Genomic DNA, 21410 nt, shown 5'->3' on the forward strand with positions numbered 1-21410 from the left:
CTGGACTAAGGTTCATCTAAGGAGAGTTCAAAGGGAGATGAGAGTGATGAATCTTTAGTATCAGCCACAAGATAGCTCTGAATTTAGGGCTTATTTTCCAGAATTCCCCCAACACTATTTCCTCTACCAAGAAGCTTTCCTTTTTTTTTTTTTTTTTTCCCCAGAAATTGTTGTAAATATCAGGTTGACTCCTCGGTACCTATCAGCCTTTTGGGAATGTTGGAGTGTCAGCTGACATTCTGGGTCTAAAGTCAATGCACCCACTATGATAACGGCCACTTTGGGGACTTCTCTAGAGCTTTTATCTCACTACCAAGAAGATTTAAAGAAAATTTTTTATTTCAGGGCCCCTGGGAGGCTCAGTCAGTTGGGCTTCTGCTTTCACTCAGGTCATGATCCCAGAGTCCTGAGATGGAGTCCTAAATTGGGCTCCCTTCTCAGTGGGCAGTCTGCTTCTCCCTCTCCCCCTGCCCCTCCCCACTGTTCTACTTGTTCTCTCTTTCTCTCTCTCTCTCTCTCAAGTAAATAAAATCTTTAAAAAAATTAGAAAAAAAAAAGAAAATTTTTTATTTCAGAATTTTTAGAGCTCTGAATTTTCTTGGACATGAAAAAACAAAGAAAGGAAAATGCTAAGGACTCAAGCCCTTTTTGGGTTAGAATGTCATATTTTTAATATTGGCAATGTTACATACATACCTGACAGATGTATCAACTCACATACACAAAAATTGGTTTGTTTAAAAAAAAAACCAAAAAACTTCAATCCAAATTTATTGGGATTACAAAAATAACAGCACATTTCACTAACTCATTACAGCTCAGAGTTAGCAATACTTCCAGAGATATAAGAGCATCTTTAAATAACCTGCTTCTTGCCAGTACAAATCTCATAACATAAAAAAAGTAGTTTATTTTCATATTTACAGAAGAAACATGCCGATTGTTTCTTAAAATTCTTTTTGGAATTAATGGGTGAGGTTATTTCTAAAGTCAGGAAACATTTCAAACTGAAGAAGGCATTTTAGAAACATCTCACAATGCATCTTATTTAATACCACTGAGTGATTCTGCATCCTCTTCTTAAGATGATGTGTTTATCGCAGAGCTTCTGGAACTTCCACCTATAAAAAGAGGGGATTTTCTTTCAATAAAAGAACATAAATGATACAGGGGAAAATATCTGTAGAGTATGTATGTCGCTAGCAGTATTCTCCGAATCAAACTCAGGTATAGATTATTGCTGTGTGCTAGTCAATATTCAAATTTTATATTATAAATGAGGTTGTAAATCACTTGCAACTCTGGGGTAAATATTTTGACAAGTGACGAATCTTTTTTGGAGTGTAAATTGTATTCCCGATTTTCATATTAAGCAAATCAGGATTTTTAAATGTCGGAGCGTCTTAAAATAGTCCTGGTCCTTCCAGAACTGGGATGCTAAGAAGGTGATCCAGGCACACTTCTTAAATGGAAATGTGCTCACTGGTGACCTGCTCCTGGTGTTCCAAATCTGGAGGCTTGCTCTTGCATACTAAAATATTTAAATGTGAGTAAACGCTTTCAGAGGTGACTTCAGTGCCATTGTGTAATGAAGGCTCACTCACGTACCACATCTGTGCCCCCAAATCTGCTCTTGGGTTACTTACCCGCCGTAGCTGTTTGATACTGCTTCCCCGAATAGCTTCCATGAGATTGTCATGAGCTGATCTGAGTGGGGTAGAAGGTCGGGAACCCTCTTCCATTTTCTTTTCTTGCACTGACCTCAGGGAATTTTTAATTTCCTTTAGGATGTTGTTTGGTTGTTTTTTAACCTTTTTCCCTTTTTTCTTTTTCTGTCCATTTTGTAATGCCCGCTGGGCACTCTCCTGTTGTTTGATGACTTCTGCAATGTTTCGGGTGATTAGTTTTTTCTCTGGGAGTGGAGGAGGTGGTGGTGGAGGAGGAGCTGGCAGCCTCTGCGGGGGCAGCGGAGGGGGTGGTGGGGGAGGAGGAGGGGGTGGAGCCACAGGAGATGGAGGACGGCTCCTCACAGTTTGGACTTTTTTGGGCAGTTTGGGGGATGACCAGGGAGAGTGCCTGGGAGATGCATAAGGTGAAGAGCCAGGTGTTCCTCTTTGCCACACTTTGGTCCTAAGATTGGCTCCTCCATCATAGCCCTCTTGCTGTTTTTGCTCCTGCATCCGCTTCTGCCTCTGTTTATCCATATTTCTCGTCAGGAGGCTCGTCATGCTCATTCTTGGTCCTGGGAGCTCAAAATGGTAGCCCAGCCTCAGCAGCGTGGTGTTCTCCCTGAGCAGCTTGACGATCTCCATCTCCACCTGGCTGCCCATGATGTGCCTCTGGTTGTGGAAGCGCAGCTCTGTGAGCACCGTGTTCTGCTGCAGAGCTCTCATGATGGCCAGGATCCCCTTGCCCGTGATAAAGTTGGACTCCACGTTGATGTTGGTGATGTGCTGGTTGACTTTGAGCATTTCCGCAATGGCCATGGCCACACTGTCATCTGCGTGCGTGTTGGCAAGACTGAAAGTCTTCACCACCGTGTTGCCCTTGAGGGCCTCAGCGAAGCGGGCAAGGGTCTGTGAGGTGATATTCTCGATGTTGTTCAAGTTGACCTCTGTGGTGTAGGGGTCATTGTTCCTAATCTTTTCCAAGGCATCCTCGATCACCGTAGGGTTTCCACAAGGGTGAATGGCAGTGGGTGACTCAGTGTTCCTTCCACTGTGGCCATTGGTCAAAGTTATGTTTTCTATTTGACTTTTAAATGTCTTTGGCTTAGAGTTATCAGAATCGATGCTATCATAATTTACAGTTCCATTAATGCCTTTTTCATTTTCAGTTGTTCCTTCCTCCTCCTCCTCTTCCTCCTCCTCTTCCTCCTCCTCTTCCTCCTCCTCTTCTGTATAAACCTCCTCAGAAACCTCACTGTTAGTTTCAGTGAAGATGAGCTCTTCCTCACTCTCCTCTTTATCTTCTTCAGCAACCTGAAGAGCACAGTATCATCATGAAGTTGGTCATGTTTAAGCATATTTTTGTTAAATTTACAAAAGTAATGCATGGTTTTGTAATATATGAAATCATTACGTTGTATATCTAAAACCAAAATAAGGTTATATGTCACTTATATCTTGGTAAGTAAAAAAGGGAAATAACACATGGCAAATAATACGAAAGAGAAAAGTTCATCTCCTGCTTCTGACCTTTCTAGTTGGTCTAACCAGGGTTAACATTTCATTGCATAACTTTCAACAGTTTTTTTTTAAAACAAACATTTCTTTCGTTTTCTGCAGAATAGGTATCCAGAATTCTATTTATTATATTAAAATTTACTGTCATTTTGCCAGTTTGAACAAATGAGTTGTAACTTCAGCTTTGGAAACCCTTGCTGTATTTTTCATTCTCTTAACTACTTATTCTGAACTATTTGACTCCCTGTCTACTTAGAATTGAACAAATTCAACCCTCCCTCCTGGACTCATTCCTCTATCCCTCCTTATTTCGCCATCTCAAATAAAGAAACAACAACAAAAATATACAACATGTTAATGGATTCCCTTTTTTAACGTTCAAAAACTTTTCCTCAAATTTGCCTCCAGTAGCAGCTGCAACAGCCACCAGGTGCTCTATGCCCCGGCTTGTGTACCTGTAGGCAAAGGCTGGGGGTCTTTCGTTTTTCCAACATTAAACTACCTCTAAGGTAGAGCCCAGCACAGGGTCTTAGAGACCCCACACCATCTGACACCAGCAGCTGTCCCTGTTTGCCGTGGGGAAGGGAAGCCGACTGTTCATGGCAGCAACAGGCCAAAACCTAGCTCCACAGAAAAACATTCCGGTCACCCTTTGCTGCAAATCAGCTTGAAATCTCATGCTAGGGCAGGGTTAAATGAGACGGCCTGCAGAAGAAACGGGGTGGGAGAGATAACCGCCCCCGGCACTAACTAGATTCTAACCATAATGCGAAGCAGCAGAGAACACTAGAAAATCTTAAAGCAAGCCATTGCCCTTGCCTGATGGTCTTAAATTATTTACCATGTATCAATTATGAAAGACTTTCAGACAAACACAATCTCAATTCTATCTTTGTCTTTCCAGTTTATGAGACTTTATACTAAGAAGCTGAGTGACCCCTTCTTTCTTTTTTCTATCTTTTCTGATTAAAATAAAAAAATTCTGGAAATTGCTGACAGAGTCCAATTTCCCCTAAATCAATCTTTTTAGTCCTTTCTTTTGTCTCCTCTAAAGCCCCAATCCCTCCCTTGTCCCCAAAGCCTTAGTTATTCCCTCCACATTGGCAACTTTTTTTTTTCTTTTACCCCTAGGGCTCCTGCTGCCTGAGGCATGTGGAATGAGCTTTGGAAAACACTGCCTGTCTCCCAGTTTGTTTGCCCAGTTGCTACCACAAGATAGCCTCCAATTATCCACTTGTTTGGAGTGGCAGGCACCAAGTGATGGCCTGGGGAAGGGGTCAGCCACTCCCAGGATGGTTGTCTGGTCTTTATTTACTCCCTTCTTTAGGAGCAAGAGGAAGGGGGATGCTGTGTGCACGTGCGTGCATGTGTGTTTGTGTGAAGTTTTAGCTGTTTCAGTATTTGGAGGAAAAGGATCTGTCTCAAAGACTAAGGTATACTGCTTTTCGTGCCACCATTAAACTGTATCCCCTTTGGTTTTTAAAAGACCTTTAGGCTCTATCTTCAAGAGATGTTTTCCCCTCAAAATGTGTCTGAGGGACAAAATCTGAAACTGTTATCCATCATGTAACATCGACATGACACTTCTTCCAGGAAGCCTTCTTTGACACCACCCCCATATTATCCCCTTATATTATTCTTGCCATATATGGCATTGTAGCACCCCCAGTAAAGTACCTATTTTAATTACTTGTTTGTCATTTTTCCTAAAAGACTGTTAGGTGGGTGAGGACAGGGATCATATCTGGTTTGTTCACCTAGCACAGTGCTTAGCACATAGCAGGGGCTCAGCAAAGACTTGTGGACTGAATGGATCTAAACTGACACTGACCACCAGCTACTGAAGATCGGAAGAGGCCTGGGTTGGGCGGGTGACTGTCCTGGCTCGCTTGGGGCTTTCCCAGGATGCAGGATTTTTAGTACTTAAGCTTAGATAGTCCCAGACAATCTGAGATGGTTAGTTGCCCTAGGTGGGGGACATCTAGGAGAAGGACAATAGAAGGGAGCAAAGAGTCTGGAGAGGGAGGTAAAAGGCCTGCTATGTGCCACTGCTCTGGAGTTCACCTTGATCCTTGTGAGAATGGGGGTGGGAAGATAAGGGTTGGGTGAGGCCTGAGGGGTGGGTCTAGAGAAGGCAAATGTTGGCACTCTTCGGGAATAAATAAGGCAACAAGAAGGCGCCAACCATGTCTCCTGATCACCTCCCTGGCATCATTACACAAGCAAGGAGGCAAGAGGCGTGGTTTTTGGTTGGTTCTGGATCTACCCCTGAAGAGCTGGTTGACTTTAGTCAAGTCAGTAAAGCTCTGAGAGGTCTCAGAGAAACTACGGTGTTAGTTGAGTGGTCCTCAACTGTAGTGTGTGTCATCATCACCTGGGGGGCTTGTGAGACCACAGAATGCTGGGCCCCACTCCCAGGAAGTCTGGGGAAGCCCTAGAATGAGCACTTCTGAGAAATTCCCAGGTAAGCTGAGGGGTTGGGCACCCACATTTTGAGAATGGTAGTCTTGGCTCCAGCAGACCTTGGTTTGAATGTCTGCTCTCCTTATAAGCTGTTCACTTCAGCTGTATTTCTTAACCTCTCCTGGTCTCAGTTCTCATGTGCAGAAGGTGAGGATTCAATGAAATAATGTGAGTGAGCTTATTAGCCCCTATGCTTGACACCCAGCAGATACTCAAGTCAGGAAAGCTATAGACCCTCTGGTCTCCAAGGCCCCTTGGAGCTTAAGGCAGCATAATTTGTGTGGACTCAAGTGGGAAGAGGCTGTCATTCAACAAGCACCGAACATGAATTTCATAAGCCTTTACAGAGCCAATAGCCTGATAACCAAGACCCCCATTTCCTTCTGGTCTGTTCTGCACTACTCCTCGGTTACATGGCCCCTCCCACCCCCACGCACCTGCCGGCTGCCTGGAGCTCTGTCCTGTGGTGGGAATGGGTTTACACCCTCCACCCACAGGCCTCTGCTCAGCACCCTTGTGCCTACAGAGGCAGCTGGCTAGCTGGGGAAGTATAGTGGGAGAAAAGTTAACTACTGAGAAAGGAATCCAAGTTCATCAACACATGGCCTCTCTAATTGAGCTGATAAGCCATTGGCAGGCATCAGCAAAACCTTTGGCAGGATCGGGATGGTTCCATCATAGCTGACAGCAGGCTTTGCCCTTGGTTTCCCACTGATCTCCAGGCACTGTGACATGAAAATGCCTTTGCTAGGTTACTGCTACGATGGCTGGCTGTCCTGGCTATTCGTTGGCAATTTTCATCTTTTTATCAAGGAAATTCTTCAAGGACTGTAATAAAAATAGTATATTTTATATATCTTCTCAGATTTTTGACACACATTCCCACATCAGGGGGAAAAAAAACAAGACCTCTAAAAATCGTGGTTTCGTGGTTGTGGAAGCACTGACCAACCCAGCTCTGGCCTCACCTCCCCCTTCTGCTCCTCTGTGCAGGCAGCCACCATGGCCTTGGCAGACCCTGGCCTGATCCCAATGGCCCTTCCCGTGATGATTGACATGAACAAGGCTCACACATATCTTGCTACAAATGTGGCCCACACACCCTATCATCAAGATCATCTAACAGTGCCTAGATTAGTCCTGTGGAGGTCCTGCCATTGGCTTCAGGCCATTTTGATTTGAGATGATTCTGGTGGAGCCCAGAGGTTTGAAACTGTGGCTCCTAACCTGTGTTCTCCAATAAATTCAGGACTTTATTATATGGCATTAACATTGTTATTGCCATTACTATTTTTCCCAGGGCCGGCAGAAAACAAAAGCTTAACAGACATGAGCTCTAATAAAAGAACATTTCCAGATCTCCAGATCGCCATTATAAAGTAGGAAGGAATCTTACGGGCCATCTACACAGGCATAAGTGGGTCCTTAGGTGGGTTTCAGGATGTGTGTGTTATCATTTTGAAATTCAGTGTGAAAGTTTGTGTACGTATGTACAAACCCACGCACATTATCTTAAGGAGAAGGTCTGTAATTTATCAAAATCTCAAAAGGGTTCTTGATTTACCAAAAAAAAAAAAACAAAAAAAAAAACCAACTCTGGATTCAACTCCCTCGAGGGACCCCACAGAGATGACTACCTATTCAAGGTCTCACAACTTAGGAATGGCAGGGGGACTCAAAATAAGGTCCCTGGGCTCTTAGTCCCATGGACTTTCCACCTCTGCTCACTTCTTGGTGTTGGAAAAAAAATAATTATTTTTACTGTAGCCATCCATCACAGTCAAAGCAAACAGAGTACCCACTTCTGTCTTTATAGAAGGAAATAAATTTACTTAACTGCTTATATATATATATAAGTCACAGATACTATGCCACATTAGCAACTCGCAGCTCAAATTAGACTTAGGTTTGGCAATGTATCTAAACCCATGCCTTGCTTGTGGATCATTTTCCTCCAGAAGAATCCTGTCTTAATCGGCAAAAGTCAATCAAAGGATCCCAGCTAAGAATTTTACATATGATGATCTGCGGGGTGGCCTGAGGAATTGTTCAATAGCAGGAGCAAATGGGTTATAAGAAAAGACAAGTGAAGCAGACTGAGAAGTTAGGGAAAACAGGTTTCCCAGGTCAGGGGTAGGGAGCCGAGGGTGGGAGTAGCTAAGGAAAAACCCGAGAGCCTACCTTTCCACACTCCCCCAGCCTCTCCTTCTCCAAGAGTTTTTGGGACTCCTTTTCCCAATAGGCCATCAGTGCCTCTCTGCTGAATGTCCCCGTGGGAGTTTTCTCGGTCAGACTCTTTTGCCTTAGCCCCACAGGAAGGCTGTGATCAGGTTCAATGTCTTCCAACTCCCTCTCTAGCTCCTTCAGCTCCTCAGCTGACAGGGAAGCAAGAAGTTCATCCTCATCGATGGATTCATATTTGCTAAGTCCTCTCCTGTAGCCAAAGGTAGACATGGTCCCTGCTTTGTCAGACCCACAAGGAGCTTGAAGAACCAGGCATTCACGGCGGCCAGAAGCAGGCAGGGAGGCAAGTGGGCAGGCTGGTCAGCAACCAGAGCTAGGAGTGGCCTTTTAAGAGCGGTGATACAGGGCCGTGACAATGCAGAGAGGGGGTGAAAGCATGGGCTGTTTTAAGCAGCAGACGTCAGCTAGACATTTGAACACAAAGAATGTCACATCGGTGGTGGATGGAGGTCTCAGAACCAGTGGGGATTATTAACATACTGGCCAGGGACATATTTAGCTTAGCCTGATAGCTCATGAGGACAGGCAGAGAGTACTTCAGATAGGGAGTAACACAGTTCTCACGTTGTATTCAAGCAACAGGAGAATACAATTTATTTTGAAAATGACTCGCTACCACCACCATGGCCATGAAAAGATTCTTTGATTATAATCTCAGAGGTTGAGAAATGACTACACATCTCTCCTCTATGAGTCAATATTCAGGTTCCTCTAAAAACATTCTGTGGGTGGCATTGATGGTAACCGAAGGCTATCCTAATACAGCACCTCAAACTTTTATTGTATTTTGTGGGGATAAGGCACTAGTTGTAACAAGTCCTGTGAGATGAGTATCCTCCTTTATGGATTTTGTCAGTGGAGGCTCTGAGAGTTTACATGAAAACTTTGAAGTCAGACAGCCAGAAGCCTTTCTCCACTGCACAACATGGCTCCCTTCTCTGCAACCAAGAGTATTAGTAAACAACCACTTGGAAATAAAACTCCAAAAAGACAAATACTAATATGGGTTATGGCTTATTAGTGCTAAGCAGTTTATATATTTTATCTCCTTGAATCCCACAGTCCTGTCAGGTGTACGTTTTCATCCATATTTTACTACAACAGCCAGAGAGGTTAAGCAATTAGCCCATGGCCACAGAGCTAGAAAGTGGTGGAACTAGAATTTGAACCAGATTTGTGTCTGGCCTGAAAACTGAAGAGATGATAACATGAAATTATTTATATATGTCCACATTCTTAGGAGTGTAGAAAATATATATACATAGTTTACAGGTCATTTTAGCATGCAGATAGATAAAGAGCTGTTAAATGTGTATGCATAGAAATATGCACATCTTAGTACATGCATAATAGACTGTATTTTGTTTATTACATTCAGCAGTTGGTATTTGTGTTGTTTCCAAGTTTATGTTGTTAGAGATAATTCTGTGAACACTTAACACACAAGTCTTTGTGTAGCCATATGTTTTCATTTCTTCTGGGTAGATACATAACAGAGGAATTGCTGAGGTAAATGGTACATCTATAGTTAACTTTTCAAGAAATGGCCAAACTATTTTCCAAAATGGCTGCCCCTGCTTACATTCTCAGCAGCAATGATGTGAGTTCTAGTCTCTCCACATCCTAATTCCTGCTTGTCTTTCTGGTTGTAGCCATTTTAGTGGGCATGAAATAGATCTCCCTGAAGTCTTAATTTTCATTCCTTATAACAAGTGACATTGACCATCATTTCATGTGTTCATTTCTACTTCAATAAAATGTTTTTTGGAAGAAATCTTACACTCATTTTAAATTGAGTCATCTTCATATCGTTGGCCTATAAGAATTCTAGAATATATTATGGACTTTAGCAAGTATATGATTTGCAGGTATTTTCTTCCATTCTGTGATTGTCTGTTGGTGTCTTTTGGAGAGTGAATGCTTTTAATGTTGATGAAGTCCAATTTATCAATTTTTTTTTTCATTTACTGCTTGAGCTCTTGATGTTATAGCTAAGAAATTTTTTCCTAACCCAAGATCAGAGATGATCATTCCTATGTTTTCTTTCTGAGAGTTCTACAGTTTTAGGTGTTTATATTTAGCTCTGTTACCCATTTCAACTTGTATTTGCATATGTGTAATGTAAGGGTCTAAATTCATTGTTTTGCATACAGGTATCTGATTGATTTAGCATTTCTTTGGGAAAAACTATACTTTCCCCTATTGAATTGCTTGGGTGCCGTTGTGTAAAATTAACTGGCCACAAATGTAAGGGCTTGTTTCAGGAGGGTCACTTCTGTTCTATAGATCTGTATGTCTATTTTTTATGTCAGTACTGCATTGTCTTAATTGCTGTAGCTTTGTAGTGTGTGTTGAAATCAGGAGGGTAAGTCCTCCAACTTTCGTTTTTTTGTTGTTGTTGGTTTTTTTTTGGCAAGAATGTTTTGGCTATTATGATCTTAGCTCATAATGGTATGCTGCCTCCAAAAATAGCTATGACTCTTTTCAATGATACTGATGAGAGAGATGATTATGAAATTAGAAATGGTGAGTTTGTTGGTTTTCTTTGGGCTGTGGCATATACCTTTTGTGTAGCCTTACTGGTCACATCTTTTTTTATGTGAAAATGGGTTTGATTTTTAGAAATGACATCAAATCACTGTAGCCAGTTTGGTGAATGAGATGAGGATTGTTCAGTTGTATAAAATATTTTAGGTAAAAAGATGAATGATGATTGCAACTATATAAAAACATTTTTGAAAGTAAAGAGATGAGAAGAAAATACAAGGAGTATATAATTATGTACCAAAAAGTAGTGGAATCATGTTTTTCTCTCTCTCCCTTTCTTCCTTTTGCTCTCTCTCGTTTGTAATTTTTCGGTAATATTTTAATATTATTTTTATTGGGTAATACATTAAACACACACTTTCTGCCAGATTTCAATTTAGGTTCTGGAGTTAGAGCAGTGAAGAAAACCAACAAAATCCATTTCTTCATAGAGCTTTCTTTCTTTCTTTCTTCCTTTCCTTTTTAAAGAATTTTTATTTATTTCTTTGTTAGAGAGAGAGAGAGAACAAGCAGGGGGAGCAGAGGCAGAGGGAGAAGCAGGCTCCCTACTGAGCAAGGAGCCCGATATGGGACTCAATCCCAGGCACCTGAGATCATGACCTTAGCCGAAGGCAGATATTTAACTGACTGAGCCATCCAGGCATCCCTACATTCCTTAGATGGGGAAAACAATATATAAATAAATAAATAAAAACCAAAAAACATTGGACAGAAGCTCTATGGAGAGAAATAGGATAGAAGGGTAAAAGCAGGGTAAGAGGGAAGAAGGAAGACTGGGGTTAATATTTCACACAGGTAAGATGTCTGTAATAAGGTGGTGTTTGAGCACACACCTGGCTTAATGCATGCAGATTGTAATGTACATTTAGGGTGACTATAAAACAATTACTCAGATACTCTTGGAATCACAGATTCTCAGCATTCAAGGGGACTTTGAAATACATTAACCTTCTATCACTTCTACAAGTGGTCATCTAGGGTTTGCTTGAATACTTCCAGGAAAAATAATACATTAGCAAAAATCCATTTCATTATTTGGATGTCTCAAATCGTTAAAAAATTTTTCTTCCAATTGTGTTGAAACTAATCTCTTGAAGATCACCCAATATAGTTTAGTGTTCTCATTGGAATAACTCAAAATAAATGTAGTCTTATGTGACTTTCTTCTCTCAAATATTGGATGGCTGATGAACGACTTTGGAAATGAATCTGGAAGAGTTTTGCTCTGTGACAGCATTACTGAGAAAAACTATTATGGCCTCTCAAGGACAGTACCTTCAGAACAATGGTCCTTAGATCTCCTAATCTAATGACTCTGGTTACCATAATAATTACAATTCCTGGATGATCTTAGTTCACTGGAATCCCCACAAACTTTAAATCCATTGGATGAAATTCTGCTGAGCAGTTAAACATGACTACCTGAGCTGGCCAGACTTAAATATGATGAATAATTAAGATTTCTTTACAAATTTGTCTACCTTGAGGACAAAAAAAAAAACCCAATCAAATGTCTTCTAGGCATTGGCATTTTCTATTTCAGGGTTTTTGTTTTTGTTTTTTGTTTTACTTGATTACATTGTGTTTTGGGGTTGAATTGCTTCAAAGTCAATAATGTACCAGCCTTTTGACAATTAGCATCTTTTGTTAAAAAATTATCTATCCTGGGGAGAATTATTTTCATGGTTCTTGATTCACAGTCAGATACCCACAATTTCACACTATATCGGCGATTTCCTTTTTAGTAAAAACAGAGTTTGCTCTTTCAGTCTTTTTTCTCTTTTGGTTTCATCTTGAAAATGCTATCATCTGTTTGTTTATTCAACACACATTTACTAAGTGCCGGCTGTGTGGACAGGTACTGTGCTGGAAGCTAGGATTACAAACAGGAAAATAGAAATTGATCTGGTCCCTGCCCTCAGGAGCTCACACTCCTGGGAGAGAGGCAGACAGCTGACAGTAACACAGTGCAGGGACAGCTCAGCCAAGGTGCCCACAAAAGGAGAGACATGGGAGTACAGATGAAGAAGCAGTGCAGCCCATGTGGGGGGAGTTGGAGAAGGCACAGAAGCTGATAACAAGCTTTCCAGGCAGAGACAGCAGACTCTGAGCAAACGCACAGGAGTACGAAAGCAAATAAAAACAAAATCCAGGGCATTCTTCTGCTTAGGGGTGGGGAGAAAGTGGAGATGGGCAGAAACTGACCCTAACTCATGGACTATTTCCAAGAGAATGCCTTGGTATCTTGCCCACCAGTCTTACTTCTTCTTCTTTTTTCTTTTTGAAAAAGATTTTATTTATTCATTTGTCAGAGATAGAGAGTGCACAAGCAGGTGGAGTGACAGGCAGAGAGAGAAGCAGGTTCTCCTTTCTGCTGAGCAGGGATCCTGACTCGGGGCTCAATCCCAGGACCTTGGGATCATGACCTGAGCCAAAAGCAGACACTTAATTGACTGAACCACCCAGGTATCCCTTCTTTTTCTTTTTTAACAGCCACCAGCCTCATGGTAGATGCATATAGATGTTTTAATACTTTTTACTTGAAAGCCATGTCAAGGAGTTTTGGACTTCATTATCATCTGCTGTTCAGTGGAAGTCTTTGATGTTATCCCTGAGCCACAGTTTGCCCTCTTACATACAGGCAACCGTTAATCCCAGCAAGTGTCTTAATGTTAATGGGAACTCAACAGGAGCAAAACTCATCAGCACCTTCAAAAGTCAGCAATACCTGTCCTGCAGATCCGGTATTTCAGTGAATAGTACTTGTAGGCAGTCATCGGAGACCTCCTGCCTCCTCTTGTACGCAAGAACTGCATCAGCCCAACACTCCAGGAGACCCTTTGCCTGAAAGTGAGTTACTTCACTTGTGGGTTATATACTTTTGGCTCTCAATGTTTGGAAGTGTTGTGAGGACCTAATGATTGTTTCTGCATTTTCTTTGATAACCTTCAAATTTCAGGAAGAATTTGGTCATTTCAGGAATTCTTTGTATTTCAAAATACATAGGCATTTCTGTTGATAACATAATAGAGCAAAATGACTTACATGAATCTCTTTAATTAAAATCTCATTTCCCTGTGTCCACTGTTTTATTCTGCAGTCGGACCTTGTCAGTCACAGATTTCGTATGAGTAGTTTCAGTGATGTGAAAAGACTCCACAAAGGTCCAGATTTACAAGGACGTGTTATTTTACTGCATTAAAATTTGTTTGCCTCTGGGCGTCTCAGTGTCACCTAGAACTCAACCTGCCTCAAACCAGTATCGTGATTTCCCTCTTTCTGCTTCCCCTATCCCAAGCTCAGATTTCCTCATTTCTGAAAGTGGCATCCTCCCCACCCCCCACCCCAGTTGCTGGAGCCTGTGTGTGACCTTTGGCTCCCTCTTGCAGAAGTGGGCATAGTTAATCAACAAGGCCCAGACTCCCGGATTTTAAACAGCCCTTGAATTCCTGCTTCATTTTTGACTTCCTCTTTGCCTGAACTTGAGTCAAAGCTGCAGTCCTCATTTTCTTGGAAGACTGACATTTTCTCCTTTTCCGCAGTATAGACAGAGTAACCTTTTTTTTTTTTTAATTCCAGTATAGTTTACATACAATGTTATATTAGTTTCAGTCATTATATTAGTATAATATAGAGATTCAATAATTCTGTACATTACTCAGTGCTCATCAAGATAAGTGTACTCGTAACAGAGTAACCTTTTAAAAACACAAATCTCCTTGGGTTATTCGTTGTTTAAAATCCTTGAATGGCTTCCATTGTCCTTGGGACAGAATCTTTACTGTGCCCTATGGCCCCTCCAGCACCAGGCCTTACTGACATCACAAGTCTCAGCTGGGGTCACTTCCTGCAACTCTCACACTGGGCTTCTGAACTCCTACGTCTGCTCCATCATCCCCAGGCCATTGTCCATGCTCCACCCTGTGCCTGGAATGCCCTTGCCTCTTCTACCAGGCTCCAGGCCTGGGTCTTAAGTTAAGTCTCCCAAGGAGAGGCTTCTCCTGCTGCCCAAGGCCAGCTCAGTTTTCCCAGCTCCCACAGACTGCACTCTGGGCAGCATCCCACTTAGGATGGCTTGTTTCAAATGGATCTTTGCCCCAAAGGCATTTTTCTCCAAGGGGAGGGGCCACGCCTGCCCCATGCATTGTCCCCAAGGCTTTTTCATCATTATTAGGTGTTCAAGAAGTATGTTTAAAAAAAAAAATAAAAACAACCAGGTGAATTATTGCATAAGCAGGAGTGGATCCAAGTCTTCTAGAGCCTGGAGATTATCCAGTGTTAAACCCCACTTTAAGAATAATCGTATAAAATTATAAATACGTAATTAGGTATGAAAGTGAAGCTATCCTTAAAGCAATAATAGAATTATGACCAGTGACTAGGTCTTAGGTGATTTGAGCTGCTTTTTTCTGAGGTCTCTTTGAGCAGTTTACCAAAAAGTCTTGTAGAGGGAGTGCCTGGATGTCTTAGTAGTTAACTGTCTGACTTCGGCTCAGGTTGTGATCCTGGGGTCCTGGGATGGAGCCCCAGGTTGGGCTCCCTGCTCCGCAGGAAACCTGTTCTCCCTCTCCCACTCCCTGTTTGTGATTCCCTGTCTTGCTGTACCTCTCTGTCAAATAAATAAGAAAAATATTAAAAAAAAAAAAAAAGGCTTCTGTAGAAGGGCTGCCTAATTGTAATCCAGCTTCTCGGCTCCCCTTCCCCCACAACACCCTACTCCTCCTGTGAACCCCAATACTCACATGGGCACAGAAGCCCCCGCTTTATGGCCAGTCTGCCTGTGAGTGTGGTCTCCAACGAAGAGCAAGCCCTTCTGGCCACAGAAGCGTTTGTGTCTCATGGCATTCTTGCTCATTTCATGGAGACCTTTCTTTAAATTGTCCTCAATTTGCCAGTGAGGAAACATGGAAATCATACGCCATAGTGTCATGTGCAAAATCGGCAAACTGGAAATTCTCTTATTCTCACAAATGTCAAGTGTCTATCTACTGTTAACAAACTCTTCCTCACTTTGACCCTCCCTCCACCCCACCCCCTCCCCTTTTTTAAGGCTTATCTAATCCCTTTCAATGTACGGGTGCAAGATTGCTTTCTGTCTTGATCTAACCTATTTTACAACTTACACAGAAGGATTTGGGTTTCCAGCATTTCCTGCCAACGGTGTGTCACAAGGCTGCTGGACTACTAATGACCCCTAAGGAAGGGAAGCTCCTGACTTCCCTGCCTGTCTGCTAGGAGCGGCTCAGATAGCTCCCTGGGGGGACCTCAGGCAAAGGTCAGGCTCAGCACACACAACAACCAAACAGGCTACAGGGTTCAGATGAGAACTGGCAACACCCTTATCAAGTCTTCACTCTGAGGCCTGGCAGTCAAGCCAATCTCCAAGTGAAGCCAACTTATGTAGTGAACATGAGTCAAATTTAAAATTATTAGAGCTATTTATAAAAATAATATCTTGCAATTGTATAACATCTGCAGTTCACAACATGCTTTCACGGACGATGTGCCGGGCAGTCTTATGAACCAGCACGACCTCCGTGGAATCATTGTGTGTCTCTCCCACTTACACAGCGTGTAAGGCAGCCCTCGCTGAAAGAGATACTGTTACTTCTGCTTTACAAAGGATGGAAATGGGTTCTGAGGTTCTGAGAGGTTCCAGAAACCTCTGAAGCAGACCCATCTGGTCAGAGATACTCGCGGTTGTGTGTCAGCAGTCCAAGCTGCTTCTCACATTGAGATTTCCTTGTGCATCATTTCAAAATGTACCGAAATGAAAGACGGATGGGATGAAAAACAGAAATTTTTAATAGAGCCTCTGATGCTTTGCCTTATGTGGAGCACGTCCAATTTTCATTTGTTGAACCAATTCGAACATGGAGAGATGAGCCCCCAGGCAATCAAATGGACAGGTACACTGATCACGTGAAAACCAGAAAGGCAAAAAAACGATTTCCAGAAAAAATTCCAGAGCTGAACTTCCTCCATCCGGTCTTTCATTTTAAGCCACAGATCATTCAGTACGGAATTGCACTTGCGAAACAAGAGCAGATTTGATATATGTTATGTGGAGTTTTAATAAAAGAAATTTTACATGGGGTGTCCTGGAAGATCTGAACTTCCACCCATTTCAGTAACCAGTTACTTGTTACTTCGAGGGTTGATATTACCGTTTGGGGCAGATTTGCTCACTGTGGTATCAGGAGGAATGATGTGGATGGAGGGCCAACTCCCAAGACATGACTCTTTTCCTTGGGATGGCTCCCCTTTCAGGCTCACAAGTCCTGCAGGGAAATGGTGTCTTAAAGGGCAGAAAAGCTGACATCCTGCTATGAAGATTGGCTCAAAAGTTAAATTCAGAGCAAGAGTACAGGAATAGGGGGACTCGTTGTACCCAGGAATGGGACAGATCATGCTTGAGAGAGCTAGCTGGCTACTGAGCTTTCTCATCTGCCGTTGTATCATGAAAATCAAAGGCACTATCTTTTCACAGACTCACAGTCCCTCACTGACTTTTACCTCCATAGTTCTCCTGTGTCCTTGAGATTCATGGCCTTTTGAATGATTGCCTTGTCTCATTTTCCCCTGGCACTCGTTCCTGAATGCCACCCCCTTCTCCTTGTTCCCCTTTCCGCAGTGCCCCCAGGGAATCGGAGCTAGTTTTCAGGGGTGTCATAAAAGCCCTGACCCACTGGTAACACAATTCCTTGCCAATTTGTGCCCTCAATAGAGCAGGAAACCTTCTTCTTAGCTATCCAATATGTATGTTTCTCTATGTTTTGCAATAGCAATAATGACAACAATAATAAAACATAGGAAAGTCGTGTGACAATCAGCATGAATGTCAGAGGTTGGCAGAAAGGGGACATTTGCCCGGGTTGAGGGCCGGTGAGACGGGTGAAGGCAGCAAGCATGGCACTGCCCTTGAATGCTGTGTCATCTGCTTTTAATGGTCTTATCAGCAGCACAAAATGAATAAATCATGTGCTGCTCGCACAAGAACCAAGTGCTTCTGTCTGAGCCAGATGCTTCCATTGTTTAGTCGAGCTACCTCCCGGAAACTGTAAACATGGCATCACCTGTCAGTGAGACTTGTGCCTCCTGTTTTTCGAAAGCAATTTATTCAGATTAGTTTAGAGACCATAAAATTCACTCCCTGTAAGTGTGAAGTTCAATGGTGATTTACCAAGGTGTAAATGTGGAACATTCCCAGCACCCCACAAAGCTCCCCTCTGCAGTCAGCGTTGGCTCTCACTGCCCCCAACCCCTGGCAACCACGAACCCGTTTTCTGTCTCAATATATTTGGTTTTGTCTGGTCATTTTATATATGTGGAATCACACAGTAATGTTCTTCTGTGCCTGACTTCCTTCACCTAACCCCATGTTTTTCAGATGCATCCCCATTGTAGCATGTTGCTAAGTAGAATGTCATTGCATGGATACACCATGCTGTATGTATTCATTCGTCAGTTTGTGGACACTAAGATTGTTTGCTCTTTTTGGCTATTTCATAATAACAAATAACAAGGCTCTCCTGATCTGAACTAAACATGATGGGGGTGGTGAGAGCTTGGGATTTGGAGGTGGGAGTTTCAGGCTGAGTTCTAGCTCTGGTATTTACTACCTTAGTTAACTGTAAGGTTGTTTTCCTTATTGCAGGTAATTAACATCTTCCCTTCCCTGCTCCTCCCCTAGTCACAAGAATCAAGAATGATGAGGTCTATGGATGAAAGGCAATACTGGGCAATGAAAGGCACTGTTACTGAAGTCGTGTTTCTGGACTATATTAAAATAAATTAGCAGTTTTTCAAGATTCTGTCCACATTCATAGAACAAATGATTCAACTTCTGATCTATAGGAAAGATTTACTTGTTTCCTTGGACTGACTTGGCGTTCTCACCATCTTTTCCTCACTAAAGCCTATTACTTAGAAAAGGTTTTTTATATCATTCCACTTCTCTTAAATTTACTTGCATTCTAAACCTTCTGATTGCCAAGCAAAAGGTTGTGTTTCCTATTTAAGAGAGGATTTTCAAATATCCTAGAATCCCTGTAGGAAATCGGACTCAGTAAAGTAGAAGGTCAGATTTGATCAGGGAATCCTCCAATCCACAATTCGGTGTAGTCTCTTGGGTACTTCTCGTGAAGAGCAGAGCCCTGAAGAAAGGTCTGGGGGCAGAGCTGAGCCAGGTCGAGGGCCTTCCCATGAGTCAACGGTAGGCAAAGCCTCCAGTCAAAGGGGCTTAAAATTGTCTCTTCATTGAAACAATATTAAACCAATTGGGGTAACTAGATATTCAAGGGTATCCAGACATTTGGGAACGTAGATTGTTGACCACTGACTTCTTATAAAACAAACAAACAAAATACTTTTCTTGAGAAGCCAGTGCCGCTTCAGACAGAAAGAATCAGATACTGGTATCTTACACCCACTCAATCCCTAGGTAAGTACCACAACTAGCACCCTCTACACCTTCTACCTTATTCAACTCTATGGGCTGCTTCCAAGGAGTTTTATCTTAAATCTCATTGGGAGATCTGGAATGGAAGACTTCCAAGGCCAGAGAAATGGCTGTCCCCAGTTTACTGGAATCTAAAGCACAGAATGTGAGTACCCGTCAAGTGCCTCCAGTGGCATCACGAGCCAATCTGATATTAGAACTCAGGCGCTCCAGTGCCCAGATTCAAATTACTAGACTGTCCCCTTCCAAAAACAGCAAATCCCCAGACATCTCTAGCACTCCCTGAGGTTGCAAAACACAGGCCACTGAGGTCAGAGAAGTATTCCTCCTACACATCTTCTCCCCTGAGAAGCCTTGCTTTCTTTTACTTTTTTGATGATCAGGGATTTCCTAGCAAGAGCAGAGGTGGGGTGTTCCGTGATTGGGACAGTCCTCAGCAGTTTACATTCTAGGAATTTTCTCCAAGTATTTATAGACGATAGTGAGATGCCATATACATCTCTAACATGACTTTTCATATTTTCATGTGCAAGGATGACAATCTGCAGACATATCCTAAGACCAAGTTCTTGGCTTTTTCAAGTTTGGCCCTGGCACTGCTGCTCTGTAGTAATAATGGTGAGAACTCGAGTTTCACATACACTCACTCTAGGTTAGATCTGGCGTTTATATACTCATCTCATGTCTTGTTCAAAATGAAGCAGCTGATAATTGCTGGAGCCGAGTTCAAACTCAGGTCTGTGTGACCACAAGGTGCATATTTTCACTTCTTGCCCTCTCCGGCCCTAAAATACACTACAGCACTCTTTTGTGTGGATGTAGAATATATATGTGTATATGGCACAAAAATGTGCTGTGTATCAAAGTAGGGATATGTGCATACAGTGTTTCGTTTTTGACCCATAAAAAACTTGAAGCAGCTCAGAGTTGTTTTATGTCCTATTTCTGACTTGGAAGGTGACTATATATGTGAGAATAATGTGTCCTGAAACCAAAATCTGGACACAAATGTGTGGCAAAAGGTCAACGCTTAAGTGTGGTCTCTGGGTCTATCTTTTTTGTGGTTGCCATGCTGTCTGACCCGTATGGACAGATTTCTCCAACGCCTGGATCGAAGGGAGTGTTACCCATGAATGTTTGCTGTGCAACTTTGCTCAACATGCTCCTTCTCCCATCTTTTGCACTGTCATCCTATTGCCTAGAAACACATCCTGTGACCAGCTGAAACGACGGAACCACATTCTTCAGCGGGCACTTGGTTTCAGTGTGCTTATAAAATTATTTTAAGTCAGAAATGGAAATACTCTTTCGAGATTGCCTCTTGAGAAACTAATCGAAACACTCCCACGAGAAGTCAGAGCTGCATCCTTGAATGTGGGCTGAGAAAAAACAAAATCCACAGAGACCAAAACAACCACACACATCTTGGCATCACGGGGTGATGTCATCCAAACTCTAGCATATCCATCCCGCCATGGTTCAACGGGCACCAGGGTACCATTTTTTGGCTTCTCCTGTGGCTCAATAGGGAGAAGCAGCTGTTGCCCTTTCCCAGATAAAGTGACATATTCTGGGAGAAACAGTCCTAATGAGATAGAAATTAGTTCCCCTTACCACCCAGCCCATTCACAAACAAAAGCACAGTTAGGAAACTTCAAAATATAAGAAAAAAGGTCAAATCCATTTCAGATACAACAGTTATGTCAGGTTCATGGAAAACATCTTTCTCCTGAGTCACAAGGGTCAGAAGACCCACTTGCAAAACTAATCACATAGGCCAGGATCTGGTATCTTTACATTCAAACATTTCATGAATATACATACATAAAATGCATTAAAGAAAAATGTCACAACTTTAGTATACTAGACTTTATTTAATATCTGAAGCAGCTTGAATGTGCTTACACAAAAATACATTAAAGAAAGTGTCAATTCTTTGATTTATTGAATATCTGAAATAGCAGATAGTAGACTTACATCTCCAGTACGAGTTTTTATTTACTTAGAACAATACTTACAGGTAACAGTGCCTTTAGCCGCAACTAGAACAATAGAAGAATCATGCAATATTATACACAAAACATTGTAGTTTGAATTAAATACATTACAGCTCAAGTTATATAAAAATATATCCTCTAGGGAATACAGGAGGGTTAACACTATAGCTCTAATTTCATGGTTGTTTTTATGCTTATTCATCTGTTAAAGATAACTGAAGCTAAATACAATTTGAAAAATTCACAAACCAATCAGGTATTACCATTGGAAAAAATACAGTAACCCTAAAGATAAAAATAAATATAAGGAAAATATATTATTAAAATCTAAGAAAAACAAATCTAAATAACTACATGATTAAGGTTACATAGCCAATTCACAGATTCAGAACTATCAATTTACCATGATAGTGATGAGGTCACTGATTATTTTTGTCTGGGTCTTAGACAAAATGTACTCATTCAATATATTCAACAAATAATTATTGAACTTTGTGCTCCAGGGAATGTGTT

General features: G+C 42.0%; 1 protein-coding gene across 1 annotated transcript; it reads right to left on the reverse strand.

Annotated features, from left to right (window-relative positions):
• Positions 1–742: 742 nt before the first annotated feature.
• LMOD2 (leiomodin 2) lies at positions 743–8227 on the reverse strand. The gene is made up of 3 exons (XM_032870175.1): positions 7830–8227; positions 1647–2981; positions 743–1121 (listed from the first exon to the last, which is right to left on the reverse strand). The coding sequence occupies exons 1-3, from the start codon at positions 8100–8102 to the stop codon at positions 1095–1097; spliced, it is 1635 nt and encodes a 544-aa protein (XP_032726066.1). The 5' UTR covers positions 8103–8227; the 3' UTR covers positions 743–1094.
• Positions 8228–21410: the final 13183 nt, after the last annotated feature.

The sequence above is a fragment of the Lontra canadensis genome, unplaced genomic scaffold (genome assembly GCF_010015895.1).
Source record: "Lontra canadensis isolate GAN:19392208 unplaced genomic scaffold, GSC_riverotter_1.0 scaffold2, whole genome shotgun sequence".
In the NCBI taxonomy this organism is placed as follows: Eukaryota; Metazoa; Chordata; class Mammalia; order Carnivora; family Mustelidae; genus Lontra; species Lontra canadensis.

What these genes read in the sequence shown, in the direction of transcription:
- LMOD2 (XM_032870175.1), bottom strand. Translation starts at nt 8,102, where the DNA reads ATGTCTACCTTTGGCTACAGGAGAGGACTTAGCAAATATGAATCCATC. An exon ending in GGCTGGGGGAGTGTGGAAAG is followed by an intron (nt 2,982 to 7,829) that starts GTAGGCTCTCGG and finishes TGTGCTCTTCAG; the next exon opens with GTTGCTGAAGAAGATAAAGA. An exon ending in GTATCAAACAGCTACGGCGG is followed by an intron (nt 1,122 to 1,646) that starts GTAAGTAACCCA and finishes CTCTTTTTATAG; the next exon opens with GTGGAAGTTCCAGAAGCTCT.